General features: G+C 34.2%; 1 protein-coding gene across 3 annotated transcripts in view; it reads right to left on the bottom strand.

Moving 5' to 3' along the window:
- The window catches only part of LOC118272267 (rap1 GTPase-activating protein 1), a 283,102-nt gene that overhangs the window by 170,857 nt on the left and 87,637 nt on the right, over nt 1–24,608 (bottom strand). For 2 of the 3 annotated variants that reach the window (XM_050693613.1, XM_050693604.1), the window contains exon 2: nt 11,397–11,603. In XM_050693613.1, the coding sequence (XP_050549570.1) occupies nt 11,397–11,470 (74 nt within the window). In that variant the 5' untranslated portion in view covers nt 11,471–11,603. Of the gene's footprint in view, nt 1–8,657; nt 8,797–11,396; nt 11,604–24,608 lie in introns of those variants that run through there. The other variant, XM_050693612.1, reaches the window with a different exon arrangement.

Raw genomic sequence — 24,608 nt, 5'->3', positions numbered from 1 at the left:
CAATGGAAAAAAGGTATCCTTTCAACCATTTCGTAATAATTGATTAACAAACATTGATGATATACCAAACAGAAGCTCATCATCTGGTTGGTGGCAGCCTATAGGTGGCCACCGTTTCCACACGATATTTTTCTTCACCGTTTGTCAGTGGTGTCTAAATAATCTTAGAAAGTACGTATAACTCGGATAAGTGCATGAGATGCGGGCGTCTTAAACCACCGGCCCAAACAGAAGTATTGAAGTTTAAAATAAATGTATGTGTAGTGAAATGAACAAATATATCAAAACTTTCGCATTTATAATATCAGTAAGTATAATATAAATAGGTGTGAATACCTAAGGGAAGGGTTCTGTAATATAAGAGCCGAGGCTTTGGCTCAACTTTCTGATTTATGGGAGCAATAATATGTTTTGACACTTCTGGTAATATTTGACATGGATGGGTCTTAGCGGTTGTAGACATGAAGCAAATGCTCAGTTGGAATTGAAATAAAATCGCACATTTTTTTATGGCATAAACCGATAAACGAGCAGATGGATCACCTGATGGTAAACAATAGCCGACGTCCATGGACACCAAAGGAGTGAAAAGTGCGTTATCGGTCTTTCGGGGTTAGGGATTTAAGGGTTATTGGTAATTGGGCCTCCGGTAACCTCACTTACACAACGAAACACAACGCAAGCGATGTTTCACGTCGGTTTTCTGTGAGGCCGTGGTATCACTCCGGTCGAGTCGGCCCACTCGTGCCGAAGCATGGCTCACCCACACTTAAACTATTAAATTAGTTCTAAATACCTTCCCCTCTCCTACGAATTTTATATGTGTCCGACAGGGTCCAATAACAACATTATGGATGCAATAAATACTTGAATATTTGAATACCTACATACCTACATATACATAACGCTCAAAATTATGAGAATACATAGTTGCCTACGACATACAAACATTACTATTAAAAATTGTAATAAAGGTTTACAAAACCATTGCATATTTACGCAGTGTATTCGTTAAGTTTCTTAATAATGGCTTTAATTATGTTTTTGTTATGTTTGCTGATGAAACAAAGAAGTGTGATTTGCGTAATCTTGGTTATAGCTTCATGTCATTACGTTTTTTTACGAGAATGCGGTTGCAAAAGAGTAACAGCTTATGTCCACTTACTTTTTAACGATAAAATATGTTTATGGTCGTGTTTTCTTGGTTTGTTTTAGTAGTAGTAATGCCACGCAAACGTTAATGAAAAATAACGCTTTCTGTTTTGCTTACATCCCTTGTTTTCCTTTTTCCTGTCCTTATCACACACGTTTATTATTGCTTGGTGTCGGTAATTAATGACGTTCCCATTTCATTTTTACATCCTCGCTTATCAGATATAGTTCTATCTAATCCTATAAAGCTCACAATATCATATCATTATTCAGTTTTTTACACACATCTTTTTAATGTTTATCTTTAGGATTTGAACTTAAATGAAATAGAAATATCTGCATCAATTTCTTTCCTACGATAAAAATTTAAACGGAACTAATTTCGTCTCACGATTTTTCTCGCAAAATAATGATCCAATTCGATATTTCTGCAAATCGTTGCCTGAAAGTGTTCGATATAGGTTAGGGGCTGTCTTTTGTTAGAACTTTTAATTAAAACTCCAAGTGCTTTAGACTTTAACGAACTTGTGGCCAACGGTGCTGTTATTCGAACCGACGAGAAATAGCTGATAGTTTTTCGAACTCCATATTTAGGTATTAAGGTGAACGAAAAGTTAGATTGAAAAAATATTAACATTGGTGAATTTGAATGATATGAAGATGTAAGATATGATTAGCATAGTTATTAGGTTTTAGGTTTTTATGTTTTTTAGTACACACAGCGGATATGAATGGGACTGGCGCTAGAGGGCGCCTAGGACAGAGATATATAGACCAGACCAGATTAACTGACGAGCATGTATGAAAAGACGGATGACTGTTGATGAAGCGAAAGAGGTTTTCAGTTCATCAGTTTGCGTTCCGTAGTCTCTGCCCATGCCCATGTATGACAGGCATACGGTTATGTAGGTAGTACCTACATATTTTCTGAAAGCTAAAAATGTGTGACAAGCTTCATTAAAATACTTTTCAATGCATTTGATATAGGCACAGCGACCTTTCTTACACGTGTTTTCCAAAAAAGAAAGATATAAATAGAAAAATCTAAACAGATTAGCGATAGGTAAGTGCTCAAATAATCTCATTTAATTTAGTAGGTAACAGACCTGTCTTTAGTCTACACAGGACAAAATAAATAGAAAACAAAACTTATTTTGATAACATAATAGGACTAGCTTTCATTGACCTGTCCTATACTATAACTTTCTAGAAAATTGTTGGGAACTAGCTAGTAGATCACAGGTCTTGATAAGGTGGTCGATTTGAGATATATATTTTCTTGTAAGCGATATTTTCGCCTGTCTCCATATGGATAAAGTGACGCAGTAATGAGACGGTGGCTTTGACAGCTTATACCTTTGTCACAGGTGACAAAGAGAATTATTTCTCCGGCTAAAAATATGGCAAAACTGATTTAAGTAGACATCCAAGTAATATGGGAACAGAGTGGTCGCCTACGTAAGTGAAACATTACGCTAATTGTTTCTGTAGGCGTTTATTTAGACAAATTACACTTGAAATTGTTTTATGTATTAAATAATCTAATGATTTAGACGTACGTTATAATTTCCTTCTTAAAATAAATTAGGTTAGTTGAATAATTGCCTTCATTCTTCTTCGAATCATGGCTTAGCGGGGATTAAAAACATAAATTATGGAAGTCACGAAGTCCACACATATTTGATAGTAAATATATCAAAGGATATTTGTGGGTCTTATATCCCTATTAAACAGTTATTAACTGATCCAAACCACTCACCCACTTTTGCCCTATACCCCGTTAAGTAATCAAAACTTTACCAAAACTAGGGGATATTTTCATCACTAACTGACACACACCTGCATCATTTTCGAAGGATTAAGGCCTGATAGCCCTTTAAGCTGTACCTTTGGGAGTGCCCAACTTTAAATGAAAATACAGCAGCGCCACCTGTGTCCTTTCCATACACGGTATAATGTGTACCTTTAATGTATACTGATCCACCCTTAAAAGGATACGTTGCGATTTTTTTATTACGTAGACCGTACGTTTGTTGGATAGAGGGCTGCATGCAACATGAATGAAAGTTTAAAAAAATGAATATATCACATTTTCTAGATACTGCCTTATTCAAAAAATATTAGGTTGTTTTTGTCACATAAATTATTGGCATTTTGAATGAGCTAATCATTATAAATACAGTAGAAATTAAATCTATACTAATATTATAAAGCTGAAGAGTTTGTTTGTTTGTTTGTTTGTTTGAACGCGCTAATCTCAGGAACTACTGGTCCGATTAGAATAATTCTTTTTGCGTTGGATAGCGCATTTACCGAGGAAGGTTATAGGCTATAAATCATCACGCTATGATCAATAGGAACCGAGCAGAGCGGGTGAAACCGCGCGGAAGTAGCTAGTTGAAAATAAAAACAATAAACGTAATATTTATTACTACTATCTTCACTAAATTAACCAACTGACCAGGAATTAACAAAGGATCTTTGTGAAGAGAGCTGCTGTTCAAAGCAGATGGTCATACTCGCCTAGAGGAGGCAGTCGTGAGTGCTCAACTGAGCAATGGGGCTACAACTGGGTCAAGGGTCTTAGAAAGATCCTAAGTTTAACTCGTTAAAGCTGTATTAGCCACTCAGATTATCCGATAGATTAATTCTGACGCAAACAACTGACAAATACATTTGTAGGAAGTATTTAAAGTAGCTGAACGTTTTAAGTAAGAAGCGAAATTGGTAGAACGTATTTGGGATTTCACGCCCGCATGCAATTAATTAGGAGACAAAAAGTTTAGAACGAGTAAATTAGGAAAACAATAGCGTTTCTCCAAAATTTCTTCATGGACATGTAATTCTTATGACGACACCTATATACCACCATAATTATACATACAACATAGTACCATAACTAAAAGAAGCTAGTTACCTCATGGACCTTAATATTTCTTATCTAATTCTCTATCCCTAACTGCCACACTCAGAGTCATTTAATGGTTACTTAGACCTGTCCTTAGCAATAGTTTTCCATACAAATTCCTTACTAAGGAATAGTTTAAGTAATCATTTAATATCTCTGAGGGCGGTAGTAACTAATAATTGAATACACAACGCCATCTATTGAGTTCGGTGGCAGTTAACGAGACAATATTCATGTGCTGTCCACATTGGAGATTCTCAAAGATGATTGGCTCTGAATTGACAATCTATGCCAGAATTTGATATGCAATAGTGTCCCTATTGCTACGTAGGTACTAACTACATGATTGTGTATAACACACCTTTGTACTAAGTGTATCCCAAGTGCTATAAGTTACTTATTGATCGATACTCAAAACGATTTGTTGAATCTGACTTGATTAGGGATGATGACGGGGTATGAAAATTAAAAATCTATTAAGTCCGTCAGTTAGGTAATGAAAAAAAATATGACACCGATTATTTTATTTTTCATGTAAGATAACCATACTGGAATAAAACTAATCAAAGTTTAGGAGTGGGAGCATTTACCTCAATTCTACGTATAAAACGAACCTAGAAGTGACGTCAAATTAATAAAAAAAAAATACGTATCTAATGTATTAAAATAATCTACAAACGGACAATAAAATAAAAATTAACCAACTATCCCCTTGGACTTAACGCAAAGGTACCGGTTACCGACCGGCCTCCTCTATCCGACCATTTTAGTTTATTTACGCTAATTTGTGTATTTATCGCGCGAAAGTCTTGAAATACGCCTTATTCAATACATTAATTCATCATTCACCTTCAGTCAAAACTTGGGTTTGTGGGGTTAACGCACATTCCGACTGTCCTGCGAAATATAAAAAAGGTGCAGTTTGCGTAAATTTTCATGCGAAAAAAACATAAATCAGTGAAATAAAAGATCTCGATTTTGACGATGATCACTCGGGTAAACTAAGAATGTATTTACTTTATGTGATTTATTGGTTCATTGAGTCCTTATAATTTCAATATGCATACAGAAATTCCATGTTTTTATAGATTTATCGATAAATTAATGTTGGACGGAATAAGGAGCCCTACAAAATGACGACGTACCGAATACCGACCAAATTGGTCGGTAAACGGAATTTTAAGGTTTATGAATGACACTAATTTTCTGTAACGTGGGTTGTTTTAGGAGTGTTTTGTGATTAGTTTCTTATTCTTAAAGCTATCCTTAGATATTAGACCGGTATCCGACCTATGCTAACTATAATGGATTCTTTGTAATTTACGTTTCAAATTGACATATTTCCGATATATTTACGATTCCTTCACAAAGACTTGCTAGAAGTAAACCTTTATATTTTATGTTTATTTCGAAGAATTTCATGAATACGATATTGTTACAACTTAATAAGTAATAGTAGAGTAGAAAGTAACTAAAAAAATGGTATAAATTTCAGTTAAGACGTTTTATTATACAAATACAGGTTTGGTCGTAGTCTGGATACGATTTGTTTCCCTGTCCCTTGTTCCGACTAACTAAGGGAATATAGGTTTTGGTGTTTTTTTTAAATTACATGATAAGCACATCATCGGTAAGTCATCGGGATGAACGACAAAAACGTTAGTAATAGGTATAGTACTTGTACGTAATACCTACGACATTCCGAAAATAATCCTAATGTTCCGAAAATAACTACGGAGGTTTATTGTACCTACAACCTACAAGTAGTAAAGTAAATAAAATAAGTACCTACCATATGTACGATACATAGTATGTAATGTATAGGTAGATACATAGAAAAGATTAGTCACGAATTTACCTAATTACGTATCTTAACAATAGGTATCTACCTATAGGTACTTAAAGTCCATTCGCATTTAACCAATACGAACAATTTCTTTATTAGGCATAATAAATTAAGATCGACATGATGTAGGTAAATCTTATGCTGAAATACTAGGAAACTTAATTAAAAAATAAATAACTACCTACACGGTAGGTTGAAAAGTAGACGTCACATTGTATGTTCTCTGCTTACATCTCCGAGTGTTAAAAAACGTAATGTTATGTTAAATTTTAAAATTCATTATCGTAATTTCAGTATCGAATCCAAAAACAATGCGTGAATAGTTTTAGAAAGATAGTTGTTTTACGAATTTCTACTCTACTGCTAAGATATAGAGTTGATTTTACAATGTGCGTTTGGGTCGGACGGATTCAGGTTCCTGAGGAGTCGGTATCACGGACATCTGTCGGCAGTCGGTCGGTATACGGGGACTTTAGTATTTTTCCAAGCGTAAGAGTTTAAATCGAAATATAGGTACAAAATAGTTGTAAAAGGGCAAAATTATGAACATATTTCTAATTCATAGTTAATATACTTTCGGAAAAGCATTTTTTATTATACGATCTTGAATATTTTGTTTATCTTTTGGAGGATTTTGTTCGCCCGCGCCGATCACCGGTCGGTATTCGGTGCATTTGCGTTATTTTGTGTTCAGTCTTTCTCAACACAGGTTTTTCACCAGGTACCTACGTATCATAGGCAGAAAAATTAAATCATTAAATTTAATGTTATAGTAATCCAACAGACGTAATTTGAAATGGGTTTTATAATAAAATACATACCTAGTTTGGTGGTGCCATACGAACTAAAGTTCACCAAAATGTTCCCTACACTATCCACTCGTATCCGTACAAACGTATTTTGTTCGAGTTTCGATTTCGGGCGTATTTCAGGCCGAACATAGTGTATCATCTATCACCCTTTATCCTGCGTTGCATGTTGTACAAGTCACTTTAGAGAAACATGGCCTATCCTAGTGTTTGCAGTAGACAGGCATACGGCCATTACTTGCACGGCATTGTAAATTGGTGTTTTGTACACCTATACATATATGGGTATTCTGAATTTGTTACCTTGGTGAAGAAGATAAAACAAGTTTTGTAAATGCTGTATTAGTTTTTGAATCCTCCTGTATTATTACTAGGTAAGAAATTAGCTTGTGAGAATCATAATCTGTTAAAGTAACACTTTAAACCGTTAAATATAAATTATAAATTGCAGTAAATAACTGTTTCAAATACTTCGACCGCGCCACGATGACATCTTCGCACGTTTCCTATCTAAGTCGTTACGCGTTGTCTGTTCATCAATTAACCTGTCATAAAGGAAATAGTGAATGCCAGTGTGACGTTTATGCGTGTCTATTACGACTCTCCAACAATTTATTATTCAACAGTAAAACTTATAATATCACACAGTGTGAGAGAAAATGAAATAAAGCCGAGACTTACCGGGAACACGGCTTTTCCTTTCTCAGTTTCTCACCATTAGAAAACAGATTTCCCTCTATATTTACTTTGTAGAAAACATTATGAAGGCTTGTGAGTTTCTCACCGTTATTATTTAAGGTCCCTAACAGGTTATTTTGGGGTACAATGGTACCCGGGGCTCCTGCTTCCATCGGGCCCATGTTTGGGATTACTGTGGTAGATTTCAACGTTCATAACCGCTCGGGGTTTGACTAAATTGAGTTTAGTTACGCTTGAACTTTGTGTGGTATGTGTTTAGCGGTAGTTTCTTGGTGATATCGTTTCCAAGATATTATGTTTGTTTAGGAAGAAAAGCTATGTTTTCGTAGCTCAAACATTTGAACTAATTTCAGAGCTGCAAATGTAAATATCTATCGATAAGGTTCATAGCATAATTCTTTCTTTTTCTTTGCTAAATGTTGTCAACATGGAGTTTTATATTCCAGATCCAGACCACCATTTTCAACTGTAGTAACTACTTAATATGATACAAATGTAATTTTGCATACGAAAAACAGAGTAATCATTTCAACGATCACAATTTACTTGAAACCATTTGCATTATTGATTTTCAACCCAATTTACAAAGAAATAAAATACACATTCCGAGAAGAACCAATTAACAAACAATATTCCATTAACATTTTCGTACACGTTCTGTATCAAGCGTACGAAACATGAATTAAGGCTGAGTACACACGATCGCTTTTTCTAGCGTCATATTTCATGGCTCGTTGCTCCGAACGGAATATCGGTGGCACACCGTTGTGTAACAGCAGTAACTGCGAGTTAATTGCACGATGGTGTATAACCGACTTAATTGTGTGAATGGTATGCCTCGTTTAATGAATCGATCGACGATAGAAAATTAAAATCAATTGCCTTTGCTTTGTGCTCGATGTAAGTAAGTACGTAACTGATATTGTGAAGTGTTACGGTTGTTCTTATTAGAATCTGCAAGGTCTATTATGATGGAAGATGACTATTGAGATTCTAAGTGTACTTGACATTGCTAGTTTTCTTCTTATAGTATTTATAAATTAATTGATTGTATTTTTCTTCTTAGTAGCTATTTATACGCTAATTACCTACAATATGGTGTATCTTTATTATAAATTTTGCAATCGTACACCAAGGTGGAGTTAGTGGTGATGAAGTTGGTCCACCAACTAAAACTTCAAGTGGATGTTCAATTGCACAATCAAGAACTGTTAATTTGAAATTATACATAGTACATACTTACATTTCTTTATACGTTGAAGTCCTCGGAAGGTTCTAAGGAACATCAGAAATAATTGGAACACCAATTTTGTATACACCCCGAAGCATATTTTCTAGTATTTTAGACATTTTAACTACACACAACATAATAATCACTATTTATATGAGTAAAATTAAATTTTTCATGATAGTTTTACATTTATCACACTTCACATGTCAATAATTATTCATTCTCATTTTACACCACTTCAGCTTGGATCACAATTATTAAGTTTATCTTCTAAATATTTGTAAAACATCACTATCACTAATTTAACTCGTAATTCAATAAACATATTCCACATATCGATCGACTTATCAACATCAGAAGTCAACTACAGAAATGTAAAATGATTTCTACCCGCTTTCTAATCATAATTCTATCTACCCGCTTTCGAATTAAGATTCAATATTGTAAAATCAGGAATTCTAAATCACGCAATTAAAGTTTTTATCCATTTTGATAATAGATTGACGTTTGATTTGATACTGTTGGTGTCCGTATATACTCAGGAAGCCAGAAGGAGATCTGGTGTAAATTCTTCTCTTGTACTCTAATATTGATCTTTCCTAGAATTTGTTACTTCGGTAAAAAGATCTTAGCCGATCAATATTAGAGTATTCTTTAGGCTGAGCGAAAGTCTGGCATCTTTTCGTTTGTGTGTTCTAAGTAGCTCTGGCCAGGCGACACTACTGAGAATATGATTTGACACCACTGTTTTTGAAATAGGAATTAAAAAATGTGATAATAATGAGTCGATGTAGGTCAAGAAAGTTTATAGGACTTGTATTATTTTTTGGGATAAAATATCTAGAAATGCATAGGGGAGAAAATAGAGGTTGACATTTCGTAAGTCATAGCCAGTAAGTCCGTTATCCATGCGAGTGAAGCCACGGGCATCAGCTAGTGTGATAATAAAAAACTGCGAACGTTTTCGCGTCCTGTTTCTTTTTATTTCTAATGCTGTAATAGTCTTCCTTCTCCTCCTTCAAAAATTTTAGTTAAATACTAGATTTATCAAGTTGCTCGTGAAAATCTGTTTCTCAATCGTAGGCATACGAGTACATCACACTTCTACTGAATTTCAACGAAACCTGAATGTCAATAAAATCAATTTTATTTTGTCTCCATCCTATGCTGTTTCTCACTTCGTAAGTACTTTCGACTACATCGAGTTTTGTAAGTCTATCCATCCCACTAATCTAACAAGTAATTCTGTCGATGGCTATATCAATCCTCTACGAAAACAGTAACATTGTCTAACTTATAACTTATAATCCCGAGGCCTTTCTTCATGGTGGCTCCATAAAACATGCTGTTGAATTTGTTTTGTCCGCCATGCCCGGGCGACGTTGCTGTCGCGTCGTTGTGTCGCCTGTCGCTATGTTTTCATTTAGTTTTTACGAGCGCAAACAGTGTTTCTAGCGATCCTTGCTTGCTAGGTCGAATTGGAGATGAATGGACTGGAAGCTTTGGTTCCGGGTTTTGTGGTACCTGAATGTATTTTGGGATGTTTTCTAATTTTTTGGGTAAGTGTCATTAGAAACTGTTTAATATAAGTAATGAAATGATTAAGTTCAAGGGTTGTTAATTTAAAAGCAGTTTAGTGAATGTTCTAACATTTACTCGCCTCATCAGTTGTAGAAATATTATTTATAACATAGGGTATTATTTTGCTAAATGGTATTATTTTATTCTATGCAGTTACTTAGTTATCTAATGCAAATTACAAATCACCTGTTCCTATTTTACCCTTGTTTTAAAATAAATAATTAAGTATAACAATATCGGAAGGTTAAATATGATGGCAAATAAAAGAAACCAATAATAATTTTTATTAGGCCAACAAAGAGAAACCCATAAAGGATGAGGAAATGAACGTAAGATATTGTCAACCTTCACTAAAACAAATAACAAGTGGGGACCATATTTCCAGTAAGTAGGTTAGGTATACATAATTTTATTAATTTGTTTGTCGTGTCCGTAAGAAATCGTCCTCGGAACCTGTCTGTGACCCGGTAGCGATCTGTGATGTCCCAATAAAAAGTTATTTGCGAAATTATACCGGCGCCACGGGGACGCTTATTTTGTTCGAAATCGATATCTTCATAGTGGAAATAGAATATAGGTGAGTTCTGTTCAACGGTGGAACCACTTACGTTATTTAGTGGCTTGTTTTGGATTCTGTGGTTAGGTCATAGATTCGGTAATAGCGTTTAATGTGATACTGAATTTTCTAGTGTGTTGCTTATCATATATGTGCGTGCGGTAACTATGTTTGCACGAATACTTACATAGTACGGTCTTTAGGTAATTGTTTGTATTTTTGCTTGACGTTTATTAATGTGCTTAACCTGGATTATACAATTGTTGCTAGAAGGCGAACGTAATATGAATTATTATGTTGTTTTGTTTGATACGTACAGTTTTATCTATAGGTTGTTAATTCGCTTCTTTCGTGGGAAGAATGTAAGGTACACGCAATTGGACATTTAGAAGTGCTTTTTGAGTATACATAATTGAATTTCTTTTTACTTTTGTTATATCAATCCTTGTAACAATACGAGTACTCATTTAAATCGTCTTAACGTTTTAATCATGAACTCTATACTATACTACTAACAGTGTTTAAGTTCAATGTCCATAATCTAACAAAATTATGTACATGGTCTGATAAAAATGTTTTTTTTTGATAGTATGATAATTAAATTCAAAACTTACCCATTCGGCTGCTGCTCCTGACTCTCATCAGCATCATTACTGACGATGGACTCTAACATTTGTATCTTCAACATTGTAATACGTCACATGACAGTGAACTCACGTATTGCCACTCAAAACACTCAACTAGCACTTTGTTATACATTCACTGATCTACTGTTTACTTTTACACTGTGTGCTGTTCCTCTGGTGTTGTTTGGTGATGACCTGTAAAAAAAAAAACATTAAATTATTACAATTATGTATTCTATTTATTTTTTCCGTCTCCAGAAGTTTGGGATGTTGGAATAGCAGGAACAATCGTTATACAGATACTAATGAGACATTATTAGACAGGAGTCTGCATTTACATAAGAGATAAAAATCCAAACTTTGTACTATTTAAGTATATGAGAATTTAGGAATCGAAAACAGTTAGACTTTACCGAATTCGGTAACCAAAAATCTCGTGCTTAACACCGGTTTAACGACGAACAAGACACAAATAAAAATATATTTTATTAAATTATTTTTATTAACAAAAATATTAACTGGCTTCGTAAGTGTGTTGCCAGTTCGACTCAAGGCAATGTCATACTGATATTGTGATAGTTTTTGTCAAGCAATTCTCATTAACAGCACGGAGTTTTTAATTTGATCAAGCCTGTTGCTATTGATTGCTTTGAATTGCTTTTCGCTGAGTGTTAAAAATAATTAAGTATTTTTATTTTTAAATTGGTTTTGGTAATTGGCTGTAGGTGTGAGTTGCTGTATCACAATTTGATATGTACTTGCGTACATAATAATAATATGTACAAAAAAGGATAGGAAGGTAAGATACTTACTTATATCCACATTGAGGGATATAAGTAAGTATCTTATTTTGAATTCCAAACACGTGTTTTACTCAATTGAATGTCTACATGGAAGACAGTAGGAACACTCAATCTTCTTAAAAAACAGCTATGTGTCTTTGATCAATAATAGTTTAATATTCTTTTAGGTTTTTTTTACATCGTTAATTCATTTTACTTATCGTCGTATCATCACACCTTTAATCCCTGCGCGCTTTAATGCGCACTTCTGCCTATCCCTGAAGGGATAGGCAGAAGTGCGCATTAGGGCAGGTAATGCCACTGTACAATGTACACCTACTTTTCATCATTTATATTAAGTGTTTTAAGTCCTATGTAATAGAGGTTAGCTTATCATTATAATCTATCCATCATTTTACTAATCATCATAATATTTTTTATTAAAAATCAGTGTACAAACTCCCATAATTAAAAGGTAAACTTAGCTTCCATAAAAATTTCGAATAAATTCCAACAGCAATATTTTCCGAAGATCGGACATTCTTTAAAACTATTTAAATATGTACGAGACCGTTCTAACAAGGAGTTCCATGTTGGAACTAAGTAAAACTTCGCCAATATCACTTGGAGTGAGAAAATTAAAACGTTCTTTTGTAGGAAACTTTCAACTGTGTATCTTTTGAAAGTTAAAACCGAAAGACTAAGTTCGACTTATGATATCCTTTGATCACTATGATTAATTAAATTAGTTTGAAGCTGTTCTCTATCGTTAGTCACCTCAAGAATTTGAACTTAGAGATGTTTAGTTTAGCTACCTTTGTACACTAGATTCTTAATACGGTGTCATCTTAAATGATGAAAGATAAAGATGGGGCCCAGTAGGGATCCGGCCTGATCCGGAGCTGCGGACTACCTAGCAGGGTTACCGGGGCTTTGGCTTGAAAATCAGGAGTAGGAACGGGGTGGTTTTTAGTCAGTAAGAGTCTGTTACTCTCTCTTACCTCGCCTAAGGCGAGAGAAGTCATTGGAAGTTTTTCTCACCTCAAGAAAAAAATGTGAAAGAAGAGATCAGATTCTGCCAAAAGTACGGCGGGATTGACGAAAGACAATTTTATTAAAATGGAGACGAACGTACTGAACTTGGAAGTGTGTACAGAATTAAAATGGTGAGGTTCAACAGTAATGATATCCAGATTCCGAGCTAATATAAATATCTGGTAGGAAATTGAAATGTCCATTACTAAGTAATTTACCCAAACCAACCTGCTATAGTTGAAGATGTAGTACCAACAAGACAGTCAAGGTGTCGTTGTACGTTCAGTAAATTACGAGCACCTAATACCTGAGTAGCAAATTATTGCAATTATATTTATACATTTATACCGGTAATGGACTGTATCAAACGGACGATATAACGCGGAAGCTGACAATTATTTGAAGTGACGGTAAAAGTCAAACTAATAACATGTGTTCGTTGTCGTGAGCTACCTAATCGTTTAAAGAAAGTCTTGATTAATTAACGATTATCATGCATTGGTGTGCTATTAATATTTTAATACTAAACGTAGCTTTTAAATAGTCACGCTTACTGTAATGATATTAAGGGATTTTTTCTGGGTGCTATGTAGATATGCTACGAAGATGCTATAACTAAGCTGTGAAACTATGTGACCATTTCCACTGATACTAAACAATGTAACTGTGCTACGAAGATGCGCCGCCGCAAAGTTGCTGTGCGAGGAAGATGCGCATGGGCAGCAGAGATGGCTTACCATCAAGTGATCCGTTTGTTCCTTTCCGGCCTATAACATAAAAAATGCAAGACTGGAATTACCAAGTGAATAGATGTATAGAGAAGAAAATTGGGTATAATTATAATAGCCCGAAAAATTATAGCAATTCACGATAATTATGACTACTGTTGCGCTAACATAATTAACATCGATGTAGCAATAAAGAAACATTGTATTTCATAATTACAACAATTTTTGAAAGAAAAACAAATTATGGATTTATTAGTTAACAATGTTACCAGATATTACGATACCGGCAAACACGCAAAAAACAAAAAAAGTATCAATACTGGATTACTTTGTACGTGTAGTACATTTTGTTTAGCGTGAATGCCAATCAAGATAGAACATTGTTAAAGCAATTAGTATTTCAATCAAAGCTCAGCAACCTGCCTGTTACTTAATTAGGTTTACTAGAATGGTTCTTGAATTCCAACTAACTAAAAATAGTATTAAGATCACTATAATATATGTATTACTTAGTACGAGTTTCTTTTACGATTTACAAAATCGAAAAGAAACCGCATTCGGCGATCTCATTGGCCGACTCCAATGAGCCGACCAATGAGAAGACAACACGTGGTAATGTTTTGAGCTCGTTATACCTAAAACAAACTCGTACTAAGCCCTCATTTTGCATGATTAGTTTTTAAACTTTTGGATCCGACAGACAAACTACATATATAGTTTTGTCGGACTATGTACTAGTTATAAGTTCATAACATGTACCTTTTAATAAAATAAATAAATAATAAAATAATAATAATCTATCTGTGGTAAAATTTTCCTAAACAAAACCTCTAATATAATTGTGATCCATTAATTGTTATTTCGTTTCAAACACACAGGTTAGCATTATTGAGATTATTTAATCTATGTATGTACCAACACAAGTTAATAAATCATAAGAATTGACAAAAGTAAATAACAAACACAGGAGAATCGATTTGCATAAGTCAACATACGAGTAATTGCCGACAATTTTTTAGTAGGTTTTGATGTCAAAAATGTGTAATGTATTAGCATTAACATCACTTACTTATTCTCTAAAGGTATAAAATATAGTAGGTACTGTTATAGTGATGTGCATAATCGATTACTTTAAGCAATTTAGTTATGCTTGATCTTTATATTACCCTCCTAATCTATGTGTTTTACTTTTCTCTTGCTTTTGATATGGTAGTTAATGTGTACATTACATTTTTCGTTTTATTTATTGATATTGATATTTCTATAAATACACAATATTTTTTGTTGAAATTATGAAGTTTCTTTACTAATTGCTTTGAAAGTACCTTAAAAAGTTTCTACAACTTTTAATTAAGACCGAATTCAAACTTTATTTCTAGGTGAAGCGCTATAAATAACTACTACATTTAATTATTAGTCTATAGCACTTTAATATTTATTTTTATCAAGTTAAATTATTTTTTATCACTTTCATTCGTGTTAATGTCTGACTCACTTATTTAATGTCTGACTTTTGAGCAGTGCATAAGCGACTGTATCTATTTAGCTTAAGGTACACTTTTGTGAAACCCACTTATGTAAATAATGGGGTGCGAAATGTGATAACGTCTATATTTGAAGGAGCGACCATGACTTTGTCTGGGGACTACCTGCAACAACGCACCCTTAACTAACAATACCCAAATCCAAAAGAACTCAGAATAGTTTTTTTTTCTAAAGTCCTAGAAGTCGCAAGCAAAGTTTTCGGCGCGTTTGGATCGTAATAGATGCTTCGTTCAGTTTAAGTGGAGGAGTCCGTTTCTACGCGGTAACTGTGTCCTTAACACAGCCTGTGGTGTGTGCGCAGCCAGATGATTTTTCATTACCATGCGTGAGCATCGTAAGCTGAGGCTTGTGGTGCCTTGTAAGGGATGTGCTTTGGATGTTGGAGGAGAGCTCTCAACCCCCCCGGTGTAGAAGATTTGACTTCTCTTTTGTTTTTTTTTTTTGTATAACTTTATGTAAGTATGTTTGTGCAGAAGGGTCTTGCAATTATATTTTGAAGCAAATATTTTTTTTGTATAAAAAATCTATAAATTAAAAGTAAATGACTATCCCGCCTAGGGACCTAGCACTGTAAAAAGCCGGACAATTGGGCCTGACTTAAGGTTGTAAAAAATATTTGGCTGAACGTAATTTCTTTATAATTTAATATATTTGTCAATATGGTAGGTTACCCACCCTTCTGTCTTATCAAATCAGTAATTACCTGTCTACTATCCTAAGAACCAGAGCTACAGACTACCCAGGAACTACGAACTACCTAGTGGGTTTACCGGGGCTCCGGCTCGAAAAGCAGGACTAGGAACGGGGTGGTTGTTAGTCAGTAAATCTGACACTCCGTTTCGCCTCGCCCAAGACGCGAGAAGTTATTGGATGATTTTCACCAGTCAAAAAAAAAACTATCCTAAGAAATAATATTACTTTCATTAATTACCTACGCTACTTACATACACAAAATTACAATTACAACATGTAGAAGTAAGTAAGTACCTAAGTAAGATAAAATACCTAAATACAGGGTAGAAATAAAACTTGTAGCAAGTCTGTAGACGTTTTGTTTTGTCGCAGGTGCGCACTTTAATAATACAAGCACTCTTATCTGCCAAAAGTACGAACAAGATAGGTAATGTTTTATAAGGAATGTCTTTGTTAAACACGGTAGACTTACACCTACAAGGAGTAGGCGTAATATTAAACACAGTAGGTACTTGTAAAGATTAGGCATATATTAAACAGCGACTGTAACTGTCTTTGGGGTAATAAAGATATGATGTGGTGGCTTAGCAAATAAATGATACGTCACGCCTTTTTTCACTGAAGGGATAGGCAAAATGCACCTCCACTGGCTACAAATTTTCGTCTTCCCACATTTCACCATTTATGTTATAAGTCCCATTGTAATGGAAGGTGAGCCTATTGCTATATACTGGGCACGATTCTAGACTCCGCGCTACTATATTGAAAAAAACAGATCGAAAAACCGAAAAAAGCCATGCAGTACATTGCCCGACCCGAGAATCGAACCCAAGACCCCTTGCTCGGCAGTCGCACTAGCGACAACTCAACCAACCAGGCATCAATAGTTAAACTTTGAAGATACTACATGATATTATTAACTTTTAAGATAAAAAATATACGGTTCGTGAAAAACATCCGTTGAGAATGTAATTCAAGTTTTTCATAATCCGTTATGGTTATGTAGTGATTTAATAATAAAATTAAATATGGAACCTCTTGTTGTTTGTTTGGTTGAATTGATACGTGTATCGTACGGCCTATACAATTTGAACGTACCTAAACAATAAGTACCCGATGTAAAACCGTTTTCATTTGTTACAGCTAAAAATAATTTTTGTTCCAATGTTACACGTGGCATAGAGTACAAGTACATACATACAAACATACAATACTTGTCAACATATGTATTGATTCTCATTTGTTGTAACAATTTATATTTATTTTTCCAAGAAATGAGCCATGTCAACGTGGATTCGAGGCAAATACAATAATAGTTACGAAAGGAAAGGAAAAATAAGTATTTTTAGAATAAGAATGGTACCACCATGTTTTGTTTTCTTTTGGACATTTATCAAAGATATTTGAGTAGGAGGTTGTAGTTCAATTAGTTTGACAAAAGAAGGAATGGAAAATATACAGGTGTCAACATCGCACGCACTCAAATAGATTTTTTACTTTATTCAGTTGCTTTAAGGTTCCAAATCTATTAAATAGATTTTTTATCATGGGGTTACCTGTTGAGAATTGACTGTTTTTTATCCTTTCTGATAAAAACACTTTCCTATGTACTTACACTTATAATAAAGTACACTAGTTCTATAGGAAACGATCATTATTAAAAATATTATTTTTAAACTGACATGGTCACTAACACTATTATTAGAACTTGAGACGGGATATTTACCACGTTTATTTATGTCGATGAGTTTCCGATATTTCGGCACTGTTGCAAGCGCCATGATCACGGATGAACTCATCGACATAAATAAACATGGTAAATATCCCGTCTCAAGTTCTAATAATAGAAATATTATTATTCTATTTTAGTGACCAAAAAAGGGTATCAAAGTGCTCTTCTTCGGTGGAGGGGAGATCAGAGACTGAACTCGCACCACAGGATAACAGGAGATAGTCCGGCGCTTAACCTCTCCCGAAACCCTCATCTGTCAGGGTACAAACCAATCGCCATCTACAATGTTTGATCTGTAGTACATACTGTGTACAGTTTCGGCTCAGGACTTATTCGAACCTTGTTTGCTCTCTCATCACATCGATAGAGTTTCATCATATCTAAATGTGACTGCCCGAGGAGAGCTAGACACCCATGATTTAAATCTTCTTAAAAAAGTACACCCTATAAATTAGGCAAAAACAATAATATCGTAATTTACAATTTAAATTAATTACACCATTTTTATGTCTGGTCCTTTTCAACGGTAGTCTAAATTTGAATTTAAATAAAAGAACGTCAATAACTAATAGCGATTAATTGAATAAAAATCTTGCTTCTATGTAATCATTTTAAATTAGAACAACTAAAGAATGCGATTTTGTTTATAACGACATCTATCGCAAAATAATTAGAAATAAACTTAATATTTTTATTTGCGGGTAATTAAAATTTATACATACAATCACTAACTAGCTATAATTGTGCCACGAAAACCACTCTTAATACTACGACATAAGGTTATTGTTTATGTCAAAGTTCTTACTAGATTAAAGTAAACACAACTTAAGAATTTCATATCGATAATTCACTTTATAACTAAAAAAATATATTTTCTTTATAAAAATACTTACATACATACTTGGGTAAGATCATTGCTTTTTAGTAAACAAACAATGATAAGTTCGTCTGTCCAAAAGCATTTTGCAATAAGCTGTGTAATATAATAGTATACGAATTGTTGAATCGCTTCAACAATGAAATAACTTGCGCCAAACTTGCATATCGATTTTCGACTTAATTACAAAACAGTAAAGTTTATAACCGAGCGTTTGGAATTCAATATTTCGATTTTATTACAATAAGGAATTGTCAGAAGTATATAGGTACTAAATAAATATTATATCATCACACACTGAATTTTATTTATCTGGTCACATCACATTTCGTATACTAAGGAACGAGCCTACTGCCACATACTGCCCTCGGCATATAAAACATCTTATAAATGCTTCTATAATAAACTTATTACGTAACTTCGCCTAATATGTCGGTACTTTTCCTTCATAATGAGAAGTACACCACCTTTTAATTTGTTAACAGGTCCTTGTTTACACACATAATGATATTAGTATGTGAACTTGTATGTTTGTAAACGCACCCACACACATATGCACAAGAGAAAATCATAGTGTGGGGAAACGTTTAAAAAAATATTGTTTTTAGTAAACCGTGGGTTAAAGCGTAAATGTTTACAATTTGTTTGTATACGGGTTCGGCCGGCACACGAACCGAAGGACCATCTTTTATAGTAAGCAATCATCGTCGCTATAGCCACTCGAAATATACAAGGACTTACAAATGCGTTGCTTACTTTATTTTTATTACAAACCCAAGATATTAATTGTTATTAATATAATTTTTCTATTCCACAATAAAAAAATCCAGGTTAGGTATGTGTCCCTCTTCACAAAATCCATCCATCACATCGATCTTCCCACATCCCTTCAATTCGACATTCTAAATTCAAATTCATTTCAAAAAGTAATTAGTTTACGTAAACGTTACACGTGCCTTAATCAGTCTATTTTCTAAGGTTTACATCGAAACACCGCAAAAGGTAAATCAAATTTCAAATTTATAATTTTCCTTCATCAAATTCCGTTTCAAAAGTTATTGGTATAATTATTTTGTTTTATTATTAATGGCGACCCACTCAAAAGAGTTTTAAAGGAAATTAAAATTTAGCTTTGTAAAATTGTAATAATTGTCGAAGATGAGTACCTGCCTAATTTGGATTTTCAATGGAAAAAAAATCAATGGCAAACTAACTTTTAAAGCATTTTTTGTCTAATTATTTCCAAATTTCAAGCTAAAATAATCAAGTGGTTTACCTAGTTAAGGTAGTCCAATTATTATCAGTTAGTTCTTATTATTTTTAGATAGGTAGTTAGCGAGGCTTTAACCGTACCTCAGCACCATTTAAAAAAAATAATAACATGTGTTCAAGTATCATTAACAATGAGTCATACTTACTAGTAATAAGTGCCAACATAAAAGATTACAAAATGATGATAAATTGATGATCTAAAGACCATATTGTTTCCATAAAGAAAGTATTCACGGATCCCCAATCACCAGGTAGGTTTCATAAAAGCCCACGTGGATATTATTTAAGGAGGACCATCACATGGCGTCTATCTGTCTAGTGATACAACTTTATGTTGGGACCAATAACGCTTTTGTAAAAATAAAGGTAGATACGAACTTTTTAAGACAAAGATTAAATATTGAAATAGAACAGTCGATGTGTTAATTAGTAATAACCCTCCTTCTGGCGCAGTCGGGTAAAAAATAAGTTGATTTTAATTAAAAATAACAAAAGGGAATCTGCATCTACCATGGTGAATATTTGATCAGGGATGTATTTAGGTGTGAAATCTCTTTAAGATTTGATGGTCGAATAATTGTGCTAGTCCTGTGCTTACAACCCGTTACAACAATCTCAGACCGTGAGCTACGTACTGGTCAGGGAGATATTTGGGTGTAGAATCTTATCAAGATTTAGATGGTCGGTAAATTATGCTAGTCCTGTACTTACAACCCCATCCCAAACCAAATACTCGAATAACTTGTGGTGTTGGGTGTTATTGACTTTCCAGGTAGATGCAGATCCCCGGGAAAAGGACAAGTCATCCTGTATTGTAAGAAAGGATCGCAGAAAACATTACTTGCGCGACACAGAACTGTCTATTGTGACTTGCAATGCATAGGATTTTTTTTTTTGGTCTTTTTGTACGTAGTTGTAACACAAATTTTTGGTAAAATCTTCTATTTACCAAAAATTTTTTCGAAAATAATTTTTTAAATTATACAAAGAACTGAACGTCTATATTATTGAATATTCAGTTAAAAATGTGTAAAAAATATCGAATTTAATAATGTGCAAAAAGTATGGAGCCTCGTGGGTTCCGATCCTGATCTTTGTTGCAAAAGGACCACGTGCATTACCAAAGGACCAAAGTGTTTAGTCAAACGTGGAAGCATATTTTATGTAACTGTGCACTCTTCTTGGTACTTACATAATTGTTGAAGCGTTATAAATGTTTCCACAACATTTTGCTGTATGATAGATTGTTAGTAATGTAATTTAATTTATTTTTGAGTGTCTTTGAATAATCTAAGTAGGGTAATAATTCCAACAATCGCGTTGATAATTAACACAAAAACGCCGAGGTGGTCACCGGTGACCGACGTTAGCGGAAGATTTGCCTTCACAGTTTTCTATGGGCAGTCAAAGACTTAAAAAATGTTTGATATACTTAGTAAGTGAGAATAAGGGTACTTTTTTTCGAATTACTTATTTTTCCCACTTTACTGTTTTACAGATCTAAAGAAGCTAAATTTTGATTGATGTAAACTATAAAGTACGTAATGTCATACAGGATGTAAAATTTCCCAATTCATATTAAAACACAAAACAATGTTACACTAGAAAATAAAAAGACAATATTATTCTCATATGTTGGCATGACAGCACATCCGCTGCTTATGAACCTGACAGGCGGGTTTCAAAGGACTCCATCAATCTACTTACAGTTCATTTGTAGCTTTACATGACTTAGTGAGAAATAGTTTGAATAGCTTTGTAATCCTGCAAAAAAAATATTCTTTTGTCATCAACCACCCTTTAGTTCCCTCAAAAACTGTGTACAATTTATCCGGATTGAAATATGTTGTTTTTCAACACTTTCACATACATACATTAGAGTTACAAACTAGCCTCAGACTTGAAACATCAATTTTTATAGATCGATTTTTCGGAGGTTGAATTAAAACCAACTCATGTTGTGTAGCCGTCACTCACGCATCTCCTATTATCACTTATTTTCATTAATTTCAATGTTATTTCTTTCGTGAATGAGTTTAAAATCAAACATTCACACACCACATCCCAACTCGCAACAAAAATTTGTGGATTTCACAAAAAGTTGTATCGTGCTGGGATTGAACGCACGACACGTTGCGCATCAGTCGGTTGCCTAGTAGTCATAGCAAGAGTTTTACTACTTAAAAAGCGGAGGTTATTTTTACAAAATTTTACATATGTACCTATAATGTAATTAACAAGTTATTCAAATAGTAAAAAAAAGTATGTTTGTAAATAAGTTTTACTAAAAAATAAAGTCCCTCATTCTCAAAAGGGCGTCAAAACTTCTTCGTCATTGGGGTTTAGATAGTCTAGTATGCACTCAGTGCCAGCTACTACACAGATGTCTAAGAGGTAGATGAACACTTTGAACCGTGGTCGTACGAAACGTCCAACGTAGGGATACAGGACTTAAATCAGCTCCCGAGAAACTGATTTAATGCGGAGAAACGGACGCCCACGGATATTCCCCAAAAATTTCGAAATTCACCCAAAATCGTTAGAAAACATTGCATGTGCGATGCAGTTTCTATTACCTGCTAGTTTTTTGACAATGGAATAGATTTTGGTATCACTATTGTGTGATATATCTATCCTTGTCGGGACCCAATGGTCTCGATCATCCCTCGGGTCGCTTGTACCGTCCCCGTGACGTTTTTGGGGTTAAAAAAAGGAAACAAAAAAATCTGAGTTACTGATTTCTGCAAATCGTATTTTAAATATGAATTGGGAATGGCATTTTCGATTGCAAATAAAATTCTTTACTTATAATTGTATAATACTCGAAATATTTTATATCGTATTCCAATATTCCATAATCCGATTTTCTGTACAATTCATCACGTAGGTACAAAAAGCTTACTTACATACATTTTTATAAACGCAGTTCGTCACACACATTGTTATGTACTTAATTCTTAATATACATACTAGATATAAAATTAAATTCAAGTAGCATGCAGAACTAATAACAACAAATTATGACCACTAATGCGAAGATTAAAAACTTTAGAACTAAAAGAACACCAGTAGTCGCCAGGAAGTCAGATTCATCATCGACAGCCTATAAGTGGTCACTGCTGACCAAAGGCCTCTTCTCACACGGAGAAGGTTTGAGCATTAATCACCACGCTTACTCAATGCGGGTTGGTGATTTCAAACTTATAATTAGAAATTATAAGTAAGCCCAGGTATTCTTCACGATGTTTTCCTTCAACGTTTGTCAGTGGTGTCTAAATAATCTTAGAAAGTACATATAACTAAGAAAAAGTCACATTAATACTTGCCGTTGGTAGGTTAAGTCAGATTATAAGAATCACATTATAAACATTCATATACGTGTGCGTAAAATTTCATCATCCCAGCATAGCTATGCATTGAGACCCAGTGTCTAATCATAAGTCTATTACCTACATTGTATTGATAACAATACAAACAGCGACAGAGAAAACAAGAGACCTTCAACTTTCTAGTGGCTTTATAATATACGGCCCAAAGTTGTAAATAAAACGTAGTTTCAACAAAGTAAGGGCGGTCGTTGAAAAATTTATAGCCATCATAACTGGTGTTATTGCCAACGGCAGCATTATTTTACCGACGAGAACAGTGACGGGGAAGTAGGCTTTATTACTGAGATGGACCAAGATGAACTGATAAGTAACTCTTGGTCATTGGTCATTATTTTTAAAATTGTCTAAATCCTATCATTACAACTTGAGACAGGTATTTATCATGTTTGTTTATATCTATAAGTTTCCGATATTTCGGAGCTTGTAACAATGCCGAAATATCCGAAGTTCTAATGTCTCAAGTTCTAATAATAATGGTGTTAGTGACCATATCAGTTTAAAAAGTTGTCTAAATCCTTGTTCGCAAACACAGGTGCACTCTCTGTTACCTCATTCTCATAATCTGATGGGATGGCAGACCGACATGACCGGAGAGAGGACAGGTGCAGGACTAACAGCTTTGCGTAGGTACCTTTCGAAGCACGAAGGTGAAACATCGCTGAATTTCCTTGCTCCGGGAAAATGACCATTATCTATTTTTGGCTGGCACGGGAATGGAATCCACGACACGTTGCCTGCAAGACACAGTCGGTGCCTGCACGCCAACCGTGCAGTCCGTAACCGTCTTTAGTAAACTGTGCAGGTTTACGCATAAGACATTAATAGCAGGCTGAGTAATATACTGGTAACTACAATTTCAAGAGTCCAAGTGACCGTCATACTCGTACAAGTTCGTAGGTCATATTTTTTGCATAAACTAATAACATCATCAAACAATATTTATAATACACACATTCAGTGCCTAAGTATGTTAGATGACTTTACCAAACCAAACACTAGAAAAATCTTAATCAAAGTCTTCGTCATAGCACACATATTCACACCCACATACACATAGCTGTTTGGTTCCGGGATGAGCTAAATTACGTATTACATCATCGGAACTAATTAGGATTGGATACGACTAGTATACATAGAGATACAACAC

This window comes from Spodoptera frugiperda, chromosome 5 (assembly GCF_023101765.2).
Source record: "Spodoptera frugiperda isolate SF20-4 chromosome 5, AGI-APGP_CSIRO_Sfru_2.0, whole genome shotgun sequence".
In the NCBI taxonomy this organism is placed as follows: domain Eukaryota; kingdom Metazoa; phylum Arthropoda; class Insecta; order Lepidoptera; family Noctuidae; genus Spodoptera; species Spodoptera frugiperda.
This window is presented reverse-complemented; position numbering and strand designations above follow the sequence as displayed.